Raw genomic sequence first — 14,142 nt, 5'->3', positions numbered from 1 at the left:
CCTTTCTCACTCTCATCCGCTGGCTTTTGCCTGTTTGCCCGCCGCTCTCCCACTCTCGCTCACGCGCCGAGATATCAGCCGCGGGGTTATCAATATGGGCGTCGCGATCCCACCACTCCCATTTTAGCATTCTTCTCTTCTCCCAGGGCCAGATCACACCGACGACCCGCCCTGTAATGAGGCTCATGCTAATGGGGCCGTAGGTGTTGCTGTCCAGGCTCTTGGCGGAATCGTTCGCATCGCCTTCGACCCAGACATGGTTGTAGGGGACGAGCTGCGGATGCATTGGGTGCGTATACTCGGGGAACAAGGGGGAGAACGGAGTTGGAGACGCAGGCCGGGGAGTGACTTCGTCGCCGGGCAAGCCAATAATGCGCTTAATGGCCAGGACTTTGGGATCCCGTGGTGATCTAGTTAGGCATGCGCAATATGCAAGATTAGCGCGGGCGCAGAGAAGGTGGTTGGGAAGCAAGAAGCACAAACCGAAACATCACGACCATGCCCCGATGCAGGCCTTTCCAGTTCTCCTCTCCGACTCCGCCCTCTTTTTCTTGGCTGATGCCGGACAACTTGCTCACTACGACTGTCTCCTTGGCCAGGTCCTCGACGCCATAGCTCGCGTTCAGGTACGGCGCCATTGAAGGACCGTTGACGGGATAGGTGGAAACGACATGTTCGCGGAATACAATCACGATGGGGGTCACCGGGATCAGCGTCAGCAAGAAAGCCCTGGCAAAAGCGAAGAACGGAGATTGTGGTCGGGACTTGGATCCCGAGTTTGCGTGTGTTTCTGGTCTGGCTGAGCGGCTTCTTGGAGTCGACGAGCTGGCTTTGGGGATAAACTGGCTGGGGTGTTTGAGGATTGGATCCGTAGAGCCTGTGTTGGACCGTAGACGGCTGGAAGAGGTCGAGAACTGGCAGAAGCGCAATCTAGCTCGAAAGCTCGATTGAGAAAATCGGGGAGTCTGGAGAAGAGTCCTGCATGGGAAAGACATGAGCAAAGGGCAGAGGACGGCGACGTGATGCTGACGCTAGGTGAGCGACCTGGGGCGTGTAGCGGGACTCGATTTCATAACACGAAATTTGTAGTTAAATCATCCAATTCATGTGGTTGGCGAGTTGCTGGGACGCGGGTGAAGATTGAATCTCAGAAGATTTGCAAGGGAATACGGAGGAGTTAGTTAGTTATGCCTCCCATTTTCTCCCATAACTAGTCCCTCTCTCGCACCAAGCAGTATCTGGATTCTGCTTCCCTATCTTCGCCATAAATTAGTTACTCGCCAGCAGCGACTTGAGAATGCCATTCTCGACGGCGCAATCCACCCCATTCCGCCCCGGTGCCCGGTCTATCACTTCTTCTACGGCACTTTGCCCCTGCTGCCCTGAAAACGCATTCAACACCTATGGAAGAACCAAAGCTCAGACGAGCCCAGGTCGTCGGCTACGGCCTTTTGCATTCACAGCCGGTTCTTCGTGACACCGCACCAGATTCTACATGTGCAGTAGTGTAACAACTAATGGGACGCTGAGAGTGCTAATTTGCGCCCTTTGTCACATTCACCGTTGCCCGTCAGCGTTGAACGATGTCCTCCATCGCATGATACCCCCCTGGCTTCAATTGGATCTCGATTTCAAAAAGCTCTATTATTCTGGATGATACAAGTCTCTGATTCAGAGCGAAGATCCGTAAATGATAACCAGCATGCCAACCGGAAGAGCTACAGCTGAAGTCACCAGCTTATTCCTTCCTCTGCTTCATTTCCGTCGACGAACCCAGATCCGCAACGCTTGAAACCACACTCTGCACATCGGCGGCGGTGGGAGCCTTGTCCACCTCGACCGGATCATCATCAAGCTTCTCTATGGGCGTAATGCCCTCGGATTGGTCGACTTTCTCCCAGTCATCTTCGCTTTTCTCGTCGTCTCGATCCAGCGTACGGCTCTCCGCAACCACGGATTCCAGTTTTGGCTTCTTTATCTCAGGCCCTCCTTGCGGAATGGGTTCGGTGGTTGGCGCGTCAGGTAGCTGAGCGGCAAGATTGGCGGACGGCGGATCGGAATCCTCAACGGCTGGTGTTTCCTCTTCGGTTGGGGACTGCGGAACATCGGATTGAGTCGGTGGGAAGTATTGCCTGTAAGTAATCACGAATGAGCACGGGTAGGTTTGTCACATGGGGTTAGTTATACTAACGGGATCAACTTTTGATACGCCCGCTCGTCTTTCTTCTCGAACGTGCAGAATATGACCTTTCTCAGTGCTTGTGGGCAGCCTTCCAGGAATTCTTTGACGGTGCGGATCGCGATGTCTGCCGCTTCGTCGCTTGGATAGCCATAAACGCCGGTGCTAATTGACGAAAAGGCAATGGTTTTCATACCATTCTCGGCGGCAAGGGCCAAGCTTCGTCGATAGCAGCTGCGCAGTAGCCGCTCGGGTTCATCCTCGTTATTCTGCATCTCCGTCCAGTAAACGGGACCAACGGTGTGAATGATCTTTTTGCAGGGAAGGTTGTACGCCTTGGTGATCTTGGCGTCGCCCGTCTGACAGCCTCCCAGGTTGCGACATTCCCAAAGTAAGCTGGGACCGGCGGCGCGGTGGATGGCACCGTCAACGCCGCCTCCGCCGAGGAGTGACCTGTTGGCCGCGTTCACGATACAGTCTACTTCGAGCTTCGTGATGTCACTGGAAAGATGGCAGATGGTGTCGTTGAGGATCTGAGACGGGGAGGAGATGCGCGGCGAAACAGCGGGGACAAGGTGTTTGAGTCGGTAGAGGAGGGAGATGGATGGGATTTCGGACAGTGGGATTAGAGCTGACATGGCGGGAGGTGTTGAAGGAATGTTCAGTGTGTCGAGCGCCGGTCGAATTCGAGCTGAGCAAAAGACCGGAGGCAGGTTATCAAAGTAAAGGCACAAGGCTCATTATCGACAACAATCATCAAAATATCATCTTGAGCTGTAGCTGTGAAGCTGCTTGACGCTGAAGATGTCATTCCCTTTCCGGGATCGCGGGATTGGGCGGGGCCAGACCCACCACCGTGATTATGTAATAAAAATCGCATTAACATATCTCCGATACTAACCTGTTCAAGGCTAGCGTGTTCTATATATAGCTTAAGCAAAACTCTAACCGAGCCACACTTACACGTGACCTGCCCAGGTGGCACACCAGCCACCTCCCTTCCCCTTTCGGCAAACACTTATTATGTATTTCTCACTGGCGAAGTATAGAGAAGTTTGAAGCCGTCTTTCAGGTCGCTACCGAGGATGGCCAGGGCCTGCACGGACTCACAGGGGCCCCAGCCCGATCCTTGACTTCTCAACAGCCCCGTGCATGGGCCCTTGCAACCTCAAGGGCTTCTCGCGCTGCGACTCATCACAGGAGAGAAGAATGGCCATCTCCATTCGACCTGCCACGGCCACTGACCTCCCCGCCATCCACACCATCTACACCCACTACGTGCGCAATTCCGTTCTCACCTTCCTCGTCAACGACCCCGCACTCTCCGCCATCACCGACAAGTACGACGCTACCCAGGCCCGTGGTCTCCCTTTCCACGTCGCATGCCTTGATAACGGAGGAAGTGAGGAGGTGGTGGGATACGCGTGCGCCTCTGCCTACCGTGGTTATTTGCTCGGTTACGCCCCGACTGTTGAACTGACCCTCTTCGTGCATCCGGGCCACCAATCTAACGGGGCTGGAAGTGCGCTCCTGTCATCGATCCTCTCCAGTTTAAAGAGCGAGACGAAACATCTAGCCAAAGACCTTGGAGGTGATCCACAGAGGGAAACCTGCTGTGAAGGTGACGGACACGGTGTCATGGTGAGGAATCTATTAGCTATTATGGCAGTAGATACAGAAGGAAAGGGAAAGGGAATGCGCCTGAGAGACTGGTATGTTGAAAGAGGATTTGTGGAAATGGGACGCTTAAAGCACGTCGGTTTTAAAAAGGGCAGATGGTCAGTCACGTTTTTTTTGCTTCAACGCCTAAGCTCTGAACTCGGACACTCTAACAAGATAATTCTTCCCTACAGGATTGATGTGATACATTTACAGTATGCCCTGAGTTGAGACTGCAACTCGCTAGGCATGGAACTTTAGTCAATTGAAAGATCTCTGCTAGTCTGTCAATTGGTAGATTCGTCTATCAGATGCTCGATCATTTACTGATTATATTTGAGTTTTCGACAAACGCCAATCCATACTGACCCAAGGTCAAACTTTCCAACCAAAAACTCCAATACCCTTCAAATTCATCTAAAATACTGGCATCAGTTGAGACTGAAGGGACGTCCAAGTATTGCTTCTCGCCACACTGTGTGGAACGCGACCCAACCATCCTTTGGAGCTAGAGATGGAGGTTTGCCAAGTACACCAGAACTCAATGCCACACGCTTAAAGCTCAACGAGTCGTTCTGCGGTGCTGGACCCTGGTTGAGAGTAGTGACGATGAGCTTGCTGCGTTTTTGCATAGTTTCCATGCATTTCAAGTCCGACAACTCAGGCTACCAAAGACATACTGCTTCTGGTAGAAAACTATTATGCATTTTTTTTACTTCCGTCCGTGAGCCTGGAATGAATCCATGGCAACTATGTACATACATCCATCAGTCAATTCATCGGAATCACGAGAGCCATATTACACTAACAATACCCACGGTAATCGCGATAAGATATTCAACGATGCCCATCCATCCTGACATAACCGCCAAGCAAAAGCTATGATGCTGCTAAAAGAGGAACAAATATAAAATAATGTGTTTAGAAAATAATAGAAAAGAAGTTTCCACGGACAATGGGGTATCAGGGGCGAACCAAATATGCGACGGGGAATTGGCAAAAGGGACGGGTGAAGGTCAGGAGAAAATAAATGGTAAGTCATCTTTGAAAAGAGATAACAGTCCTCCAAATAATACCAGGTATAGAGACCAAAAATGCTTTATATGGTCTAAACGCGGCATCAAACACACCCACCGTGAAATTAAACGACCAGAAAAGGGCAATGGTCTTTTGAAAGAATACAAGTATCTCGATATCAAGTCTGGGGAAGTGGTCGCGGGTCAATAATGTTCCGAGATCTCAAGTGAGCAGCCGCTTTCGAGCCATGTTTTCGGGTGAGCTTGGCGTAATGCAAACCGCAGGCATTGCACAGCGTCCGAGCGCCATCAGGACCCCTGCGCCATTCAGGCGTTTCCGATCGGCTGCAGCTGTGGCATTTTCCGGGTGGAGCTGGTTTCTAAAAAAGAAGTTCTTAGTCAGATACAGGCCACACGAGCTGTCCGGGCGAGATATCATACCCCTCGACGCTTTTTCGCGTCGCCGCCAGCAAAGCCACCGCCCTTGTACTCGTCTCTGTACGCAGCTCGGTCATCGCTGTAGCCGTGTTCGTTTTGCATTACTCGCATTCGCTCACGCTGTTGCGCCAAGGCATGCTCTTGATCCAACACGGCGTGCCGAATTCGGCCAAGAGCATCCATATTCCGACGTTGGATCTGAAGTAAATCGTCAATCTCGGTCAGTGGCGGAAGTGTCTGATCGGTTCTGTTCGATTGATAAATGCGCGTGGCATGAGCCCTGGAGAACTCCATAGTCCTATTACTGCCGTCCGCGATCTAAACGGGGAGTCAGCACATACACTAGGATCATGCGGCGGGCAAGCTCTCACCTCGTTCCAAGTCGCCTGCAGATCAAACATGTCGAATTGACGCTTCAGGGGTTCACTATACGGGGTTGGAGGACCCTTGACAAGTGCGCTAGATGTTGCAGGTTCAATCCCGGGGTTTTCCGCTGGGCTCGGTTTCCAAGGTGCATTTCCCTTGAAGCCATAGGGAGCGACAGGGTGCGCTCCATTGTGCTGCGAACCATTTGGTGGGTATGAATATCCCGGAGGATAAGCTCCATAGGCAGTTGGAGAGGGAACAGAGCCGGTAGGCGGTGCGCTCTGAACCTCATAGCCAGAACCCTGAGAATGGGTTGTCCTCGAGCTCTGTGTCGGGGACTTCCCCGACCCCAGCGACATGATGGACGGATTTCTCGACTCTTGCGAGTGAACTGACGCTACGCTTGATCTTTGGCCCTCTGATCGAATAGATGCAGGCTTTGCAGAGTGTTGGCTCGCAAAATGGTCGTGGGCAAAAGGAGGTTGGGCGGTATGCGCAAAGGGATTCGTGGGACCGTTTGTGTTATCTGGTCCTGGCGTTGGAGTGACTTGCGAAGAAGCCGAAGACTGTGCCACAGTCGTGGACGAGGCGCTGGATTGGAAGGGAAGCGGGTTGCTTCCTAGTGCTTCATGGATCGATGGCAAGGATTGACGGTGTGGTTGCTGGAGGGGTGGATGGAGGTCCCTTTCACCCTGTCGCAGCGGGTGAGCATTTGATGCATAGACGTAACCGGATCCCGATGGCGGTGAGGTAGAAGTCGAAAGGGACGAAGCATATGTATGATGAGAAGGCCTGGTGGGATATGCGGCAGTTGATGGGCTCACTGGCGGTGTTGTGGACGGATGGATGTGCTCCTTGTTGCTTTTACCCAGGTCGAGGAATCCTATCGACGGGAGCGACTCCCCCGGTGCGTGGTTGAGTTTGGTTGGGTCTTGCAAGCTTTGCGCGTCTTGCCTTGACCGCGGGAGTGTGACATGGCCCGGTATAGAGGACCCGAAAGGGGGCCATTGCCTCGTTGTGGCTTCCACGGTGCCCATTTCAAAAGGGTCTCAATCTCTCCTTATACGGTTAAACGTGTTCTCTCGCGTTCCCCGTGCAGCCGTTGAGCGGGTGCAGACGACGACCAGGGCGGAATCCAGCGTCGCGTTGATCTAGTCTTTCGGGAACTGGGGCGCTTGGTATTGCTCTGCTTGTTCCTTTACGGCCAAATGACCCTGCGAGCATCCGTCCTGGCAAGATTCGCACTGACCCACGCCGCGTATAGTCCCGATATCCCTCAATGTATCCAAGAATATGGGAGAGAAGAAACAGACGTGGAATGCGAGGAAAGGGGAGAAAAAAAAAAGGGCTGGCAGGATATCAACCAAAGCGAAAGAGGGTTTTAAATTCAGCGATTCTGTCGAGGTGGCTCGGCAGGGGTAATATTGCTCAGGAGATATTGGGGACAAGTTCCCAGTTCAAGTCGATTCGGAACCAGACGAAAACAAAGGAGCGTGTCACAGGTTGCGGAACGGGGTGTGAGTTGTGTTGCAGCCGAGAAGGATCGATCAAAGGAAGATATCAAGAGGGTCGATTGTCGCACAGCGGGTGCCCACCAGTGATGATGCGGCTCGCCGGGGGCTCAATATGAAAGCTGGGAGAGTCGACAACGGCCAGGCACAAGTGGCAGGCAGGGAGGGAAGAGGCAGTTTACGAACATGTCCAGATTGAGAGCATATCAAGGGCAATGATGGGGAAGCGAAGTTGGCGGCCAACGGGAGGGAGTGGTAGCTGATTGGCAGAGGGATTGGATTGCGATGCAGTGTTTCGTTTCTGATGGGGCAGGGGAGTGCGGGCGGGTAACGATTGTAGTATAGACAAGATATGGTGAATGGATGAGGGTGAAGATGAAGATGAAGATGGGAAGAGATGGAGTGAGGATTGGGATGAGGATGAGATGAGGTGAGGTTGAGGAGAGGAGAGAGCGGATTGGGAAGGGGGCAGACGGGGGCAGTTGCGATGGGCCGACGAGCTGAGATGGGAAGGAAGCAGCCAGGAATTGCCCGACCGAGCAGGTGGAGCAGCACGGTACAGCAGTATCTAATACGCCAGATTACACCGCCGCGACGAGCGAGTGTTCCGATCAGCACCAGCGACCCTGTCACTCTCACTCTGGACTCGTGGTGGATCGCGTGGATCGAAACGCTGTTTTTCTGCCGCCTTGTGAAATTTTAAGATTGGAAATATTACGCAACCACCGGCGCTCGCTCAGATCGCGAGTTTAACGCCAACAGAGTTGGGACTAGGAGTGTGTCCAATCAATGCCTGGAAACCCTCTCCAGACGTCGACGCAGATCGTGACCAGCTGGGCAAGGCCTGGAGGGGAAAATCAGATCCCGGGAAAACGAGGCGGTATGGATCCCAGCTGATATTGTGCGGTCGAATATAGGAGCAAAGAAACCATGGTCAGGAAGAAACAGTGGGTTCTGGAACTTGGGAGAGTTCCCTTGCGGTCCTGCGTTGCCACCCGGGAACCCTGGCCCCCCATTCCAGACATTGGAGTCAGACTAGACGCGGAGGAGATCTGGAACCAGTCAACTTTTTTTTTGGGCGACAAAGCGAAAAGGGACAAAGGAGAAAGGCGGGAGGGGTCTTGTTGCTTGAGAGTGGTGGAAATGCACCGGACATGCTGCTGGATGGTGCTTTTCTTGTTTCTTCTCCTTTGTCCAAGCGTTCTGCTCAAACCCAGGGAATCGGATCACAGACTGCCTTGTGCGGGGGGGGGAAAGAAACCTGCTGGGAGCAACCCAGTGGTTGGATCCAAGCCCGGAGTCGTTGCGTCAGGGAGTTTGGCTCAAGTTTAAGCCTTCCCACCGGTCGTAAAAAAGGTTAAAAAAAAGAAAGCCATTTATATAAAAATTAGGAGTAAACTCGGCGGTTCACTCTACATCCAGGCTCTCCCCCCTCCCTGCAGGAAGAAATAATAAGAATAATGCGTGCAGACACTGATCGCCTGTCGGGTCAGAATCGGAGAAAAGCAACCAGCAGCGCAATTACCGTGGCGGGGGGTTCGAGGCCGTCACGCGCTAGTAACCAGATTCCGCCGCCCGATCCACGGGCATGCACAGAACCTTGATTTGCGGCCGTTGGAACACGTCCGTTACTAGCGCGTACCTCTGGGTCAGGTACGATGGATAACTCGTAGACTTCTCGAGGAAGATGCTATATCTGGCTTCGTTTTCTCATCCGATCGACGGGGCTTCGGGATTTGATCGATCGTATCCAAGGGACTCGCATCCAAATCCCGGCCCTGAGATTGCATGCGGAAGGCGGGGGCCGAGATGCACGGCTGGGACGCTTGGGGTTGGCGAGTCAGCATCGTCAGCATCGCGACAGCGAGCATCCATGGTCTCGGGAGATGCAGGCTCAGATGATGCAATCCATGAAGGATCTCGTCTGCTCAGTGCTTGCTCGCTCTCTGCTTCCAGGACGATCACCAACGGTCTTTTTGTGGAGCGGCGCATTCCCCGGCCTGATGTCATGCTGGGCCGGTGGGTCACCATGTGCGCGTTATCCAGTGCATAGGCTGATTATTGTGAAGGATCAAATCGTCAGGAATAATTTATCCTCAGCAATTAGTGAATCGATCCGATCGTCTGACGCGGATCGAGGGGAGATTGCCCGCACTGCACCATCCCTGCCTTGAAACCTGCTTGGCGCCCGGCCGGGATGCGCTGCTGGACACGTTTTTCTGCTTCCACGCTCGGAGTGGCCGTGCGCACAAACGCCGTGAGGAAATTAATCGTAACAATAATAATCATAATCTTAGAACTACTACGGTGGTTTCGATCGTAGCCAAAAATAAGATCCCAGATCGACGCCATCAGCAGGAATCGAACGATCCAGAAGAGTCGCTTGGTTCGCGTCCCGGCGGGGCAGCCCATCCGGTCTAGAATAACTAGCCGTGGGTGAAATTACTCTGATACAAAGGACCGGCGGCAATCCACTCGCTTTTGCTGCCAACAAACACCGTGACTCGCCCAGAGCCTCCCCCAGCCCCGCGCCCGCCGCGCTCCCTGACTCGCTCACATCCCGAGGCTCATGTGCGATCACCATCCGTACATATCATATACACCGTATGATGGTGACACCACAGCCGCTCTAAGCGACCTGTGCCACCAGCTTCCCATTGCCCCGGGATCGCAAGTGGTTTGTGCAGACACGGCAGCTCGCATGTATCACAGACTCGAACTCAGACAGCTCCTTATCCCGTGCCTGTCGGATCTGTCCGAGAAGAGCGCCGTTGCACTGCCAGATCCCCAACGAGAACGGGCGGGTGGTGTCATTGGCAATCGGGCAGGGTGCGTTCCCCCCAGGTGTCACCGGCAGTTGTGTCCCAGATCTCGATTGGCAATCTGCCCATTTTTATCCTCTTCCCTCTCTCTCTCTCTCTCTCTCTCTCCCCTCCGAACTCGAGTGACGCAAGCATCAATTCTTCATCAGCTTATCAACCGTGGAACGAGGCCCCTTTGACTCACTTCGTCACTGTGATGGTGTATCCCTGGAATGATGCCTGATTTCTCTCTCTCCCGTCTCCTCTGCAAAACATAGCAAATCATCTCAACTGAACTCCCTGGCCTTTCCCCCTTTGCCCTCCCACAGACATCGTCCAAAAAATGTGCCAGCTGGGATTGAAACGCACACCTCTGCCACTGCACCAGCCTCCATGGGGAAAGTCTCACAGTCCAATCAACCGTCTGCTTTCCCATTTCTTGGGCATGGGAGCACTGGGGAAAAGCAGATCCGCAATTGGCCGCGCTGGCTTTAAAGTTGGAAGCCCACAATCCCAAGATTCGATTTCAATCCGATCGGGGAGGGAGTTTTCCCCCTTGTTCCCGCGCTCTGGCCTTCAGCAGTGCCCTGATATAGCTAGGATGCCCGCAGCACAATGCCAGTTCCTCAACTGAAACACCCAAGGCGATCCCCCCCTCCCTTGAACGCCGATGGAAATGTCTTGCCCAAGAAGAAGAACACACAAATCGGGTCCAGCGAAGGATGAGTTATCACACTGGCACCGATGCAACAGCATTTTCCGATGTCATGCCTGCAGCGCCAGGATCAAAATGCCAAGGGGTGACAATTGTTGGCCTTTTTTTTTTTCTCTTCTCAAACAGATAAGATGTTGACGGCACAATCAACAGGACACCTCGCGCGGGGAGCTACTGCTGCAGTGCAAGAGCAGAGTAGCATCCTGCCGTTGCTGGGTGCCATTTGTTTCATTTCCCTTGCATGCACAATCCGCGAATTGTTGGAAAATATAGCTGTATACGAACTCTCCAGCCCTGGGAATCCTTGTGTTTCATGGCGAGGAAGCATGGACCTCACCTCGGCCTGGAAGCCTAGGTGCTCGTCCCAAGTCACGAGCCACATACAGTGAGCTCTATATGCAAGGGCTTCGTCACCCTGCTCAATCGCACATCAAGCTCTTCAATATTCATTTTGCTCCAGCAATGGCCGGGATCCGTGACAAATTCCATCTGCGACAGTTTATTTATAGTGTGTGCCGCTACAGTCGGACTTGAGGTGTTTGTCGACTGAGCCATCTTAGATCAAAATTCCAAAGGATTGTCTCGACTCCCATGAGTGCTACTTGCATTATGTAACGGTGAATAATGATAATTACCAGATATCTTCCTCTTTTCACATCCACAGCCTAGAAGATTCAAGGCGAAATGCTACTATTCCTGTATAGTTTGGTACCCGACACGTCCTACTCACTGTCACTGTTGCACTAATTATCTCAAAATCCCGCCTGGAAAATCAGCCAAACCAGGTTGACCAGACCCGTATATTAAATGTCAAAAAGGCTCTAAATCTAGTTGCGTGCTTTATTTTCGTACGCGACCCCAACGTCGCTCTATCATCATGTCCAACCAAGCTTCTAACCAGGTTCAAGGCGCAAAAGCCCAAAGCATATAGCTACAAGAAACAATATGTACCAAAGTAGGCCACATCAATCAGTCATGTGGCTGCTTCTCGACTCTTCGTCAGATTCGTATACAACATCTCCCATCCAACACTTCCACCCTTGCCTTCTTTTTCGGTGATGTCCTCCACCGCTTTGACCAGGTCGTAACAGATTTTGTCCGAAACAGCACTGTCATGCTGGTATTCAGGATGTTTTGCAACAAACTCTCTAATCCACTTCGCGTTCGTCCACACTCTCCCGTCGCGCGATATCGGATTAGGTTGAGGTAGTTTGCTAAGGCGCACCGGGTCTCCACATCAATATTAATGCTGTTGAGATAGGATTCGACGATGGAGATTAGACCTGGAAAATGCCCTGATGCGGAGCCGTTGATGATATCGGAGACAGTCATTAGTCCATACTCCGACTCCACGGGCCCCAAAAATGGAGAAGGCGGTGCAGACGGAGAGCGGGAGCTGGATGGAGAATTGCTAGCGCTCTGGCGAGGTAGGCGATGGGGGAAAGGGTCCTTGCGGAAATAAAACTTCTTTTCAAGGACGGCGTTGCGAGCATGGGCGGTTTCCATGTTTTCAGTCGTCCGCGCTATGGGAATATAGAAATTTAAATCAAAACTGAGAATGGCTCGGGTGATGAGGACCATGAATATGCTAAACGCAGCATTCTCGAAATCGGTGACCTGAATCTCCATGGGTCGGAACTCCACTCGCCAGCCAATGTCGTTCTCGGCCGGTGGCGGCTTAAATCTGATATGCTGCCAGTTGGTAGATTGAAGATTCTCAAAGTGATCCGTCTTGTTAAGGTCAAGCTCCTTGAGATCTTCGGCGAATATAACGATTGGGTCGCGGATAAACAGGTGGGCGAAATGGGTGGCCAAGAGGTTGTCCATTCCACCCTCCATTAATCGTCTTTTGATGTCTTCATCTATAACGAGGTCGGGGTCCATATACTCTGGCCTTAACCTGGAGTCTTGAGAGATGTAAGTCGAGTTGGAACCGTAGCGAGATTTTGGAATTCTCCATCTGTCGTTTTTCAGGGGCTAGGCGGCCGTGTAAGCGATTTGCATATCAGCGACTGGAAGATAACTCACTTTTTCCCCCAATTCTTCAGCTGTTCTGCAATCCACAGCGCCACTGATTTGATTCCATCTAACGTCAGTATCCACAAGGAATCCCTTGTATATAGGGGTCGCGGCGGTCAACGCCAGCATAATCGGACCCAATGGACTCAGCTGATCGTAAAGTTTTCGTCCTTCGTTTATATTCTTGCACTGGAAGGTAATCTGCAGACAGCAGCTCCCCATCCCAAAGGCCATGGCATCCATGTATACATGGTTTTCCTTGACGGCACCATTCCGCACATCACTGTCTTCAGGCCACGTGTGGAGGTCATAATTGACCGTGGGGTCGTTAAAGGGCCAAGGGGTATTTGTGTCTCGGAACACGGGAACATTCAACTGCACTTTGCGTCCTCTTCTTTGTCGAATATTGGCAGCCAATGTGGGAAATCGAATGTGCGGATTTGCGATCTCGTCCGGGACGAATTGCGATCGCAAAGCGTCTCCCGAAAGCGGGAAACTGGGCGTGGAGAAATCATCCTTTGTCCCTAGCCGGGGAAAGGTAGTCAGGGTGATGGGATATTCGTTCGGAGCCATATGGTTCTTCGCGATCACCCGCCTTGTAATTGGATCAATCAGTAAAAGGCCCGGATAGACTTGACGCATGCAGTCGATATACCTCCGTTTCATATCCGATTCCACTTTTAAGAGATCTCGGAACCCTATGCCCCATGGCTTTCCCGGGGTTGCCTCAAGCATGAAGCGACCGAACTCTGGATGGAATTTTGGAAGTGGTTCCGCTCTGATTCCCGGGTCATCGCCATCAATTAGCCCTCGCACACACCTAGCTAGGGGTATAGCGGACTCACGAATCGTTTCCCTCTGCAAGCTCTTCATCTTTCTCAAGCGACTTGAGAATTTCTGCCTGGCGAAGAGACAGACGTGCTCTCTGCTCCTCATCGCTGACAGCGACAACGAGGTATTCAACCTGACACAAGAAGTCAACCCACGCTCCCCAGCGCTCAGCCAGGTGTTGTAGACAATTACCTCGTCTCCCCAAAGCAACACGTCCCTCTCCTTGCCCTTTGCCTTGTTCCAAATACTCAACAATTGCTAGAGAGGTTTCGTCAGGATGGTCCAGCTGGGCTTCGCAGGCTGAGAGATCTTCGGGATACCTCAATTCCCCACTCTCTGACTTGATTCGCTTTTTGCTTTGCTTCCGGCCATGCCAGCGGTGTTCCAAGCGCTCTATTCAGGCAGGACTCCCAGTCAGTTCACAGATACCCGAGGGTGGTTGGAATGGGACTAAGCAGAACTTACAGCAACCCCATGGCGGGCTCCTCACAAAGCTCTTCAACACGCTTGCGTTACGACGGGGCTTCAGGGGAGATTAGGTTGAAATGGCTCCGTGTCTCCATTGGGGGGGGCTTCTCTGCTGCTATATAAAGAGGACCACAGGCCT

At 52.5% G+C, this 14,142-nt stretch overlaps 6 protein-coding genes across 6 annotated transcripts; 2 read left to right on the top strand and 4 right to left on the bottom strand.

Annotated features, from left to right (window-relative positions):
* Positions 1-693: 693 nt before the first annotated feature.
* On the top strand, positions 694-951 carry UREG_00194 (uncharacterized protein; the record flags this gene model as incomplete). The annotated part of the gene is made up of 1 exon (XM_002540635.1): positions 694-951. One exon carries the CDS (start codon positions 694-696, stop codon positions 949-951), a length of 258 nt encoding a protein of 85 aa, XP_002540681.1.
* Positions 952-1,738: 787 nt separating this feature from the next.
* UREG_00193 (protein LRP16) lies at positions 1,739-2,817 on the bottom strand (the record flags this gene model as incomplete). The annotated part of the gene is made up of 2 exons (XM_002540634.1): positions 1,739-2,132; positions 2,192-2,817. The coding sequence occupies 2 exons, from the start codon at positions 2,815-2,817 to the stop codon at positions 1,739-1,741; spliced, it is 1,020 nt and encodes a 339-aa protein (XP_002540680.1).
* A 571-nt stretch (positions 2,818-3,388) lies between these two features.
* On the top strand, positions 3,389-4,069 carry UREG_00192 (uncharacterized protein; the record flags this gene model as incomplete). Its single annotated transcript, XM_002540633.1, has 2 exons — positions 3,389-3,891; positions 4,033-4,069. The coding sequence occupies 2 exons, from the start codon at positions 3,389-3,391 to the stop codon at positions 4,067-4,069; spliced, it is 540 nt and encodes a 179-aa protein (XP_002540679.1).
* A 1,220-nt stretch (positions 4,070-5,289) lies between these two features.
* UREG_00191 (uncharacterized protein) lies at positions 5,290-6,695 on the bottom strand (the record flags this gene model as incomplete). The annotated part of the gene is made up of 2 exons (XM_002540632.1): positions 5,290-5,610; positions 5,664-6,695. 2 exons carry the CDS (start codon positions 6,693-6,695, stop codon positions 5,290-5,292), a joined length of 1,353 nt encoding a protein of 450 aa, XP_002540678.1.
* Positions 6,696-8,879: 2,184 nt separating this feature from the next.
* Positions 8,880-9,581, bottom strand: UREG_00190 (uncharacterized protein; the record flags this gene model as incomplete). Its single annotated transcript, XM_002540631.1, has 2 exons — positions 8,880-9,223; positions 9,299-9,581. The coding sequence occupies 2 exons, from the start codon at positions 9,579-9,581 to the stop codon at positions 8,880-8,882; spliced, it is 627 nt and encodes a 208-aa protein (XP_002540677.1).
* Positions 9,582-11,658: 2,077 nt separating this feature from the next.
* Positions 11,659-14,011, bottom strand: UREG_00189 (glutamate--cysteine ligase; the record flags this gene model as incomplete). Its single annotated transcript, XM_002540630.1, has 5 exons — positions 11,659-11,899; positions 12,028-12,662; positions 12,714-13,524; positions 13,550-13,891; positions 14,001-14,011. The coding sequence occupies 5 exons, from the start codon at positions 14,009-14,011 to the stop codon at positions 11,659-11,661; spliced, it is 2,040 nt and encodes a 679-aa protein (XP_002540676.1).
* Positions 14,012-14,142: the final 131 nt, after the last annotated feature.

Source organism: Uncinocarpus reesii, genomic scaffold (assembly GCF_000003515.1).
Source record: "Uncinocarpus reesii 1704 scaffold_1 genomic scaffold, whole genome shotgun sequence".
Classification (NCBI taxonomy): Eukaryota; Fungi; Ascomycota; class Eurotiomycetes; order Onygenales; family Onygenaceae; genus Uncinocarpus; species Uncinocarpus reesii.
The sequence above is the reverse complement of the archived record's forward strand: the minus strand, read 5'-3'. Positions and strand labels throughout refer to the sequence as shown.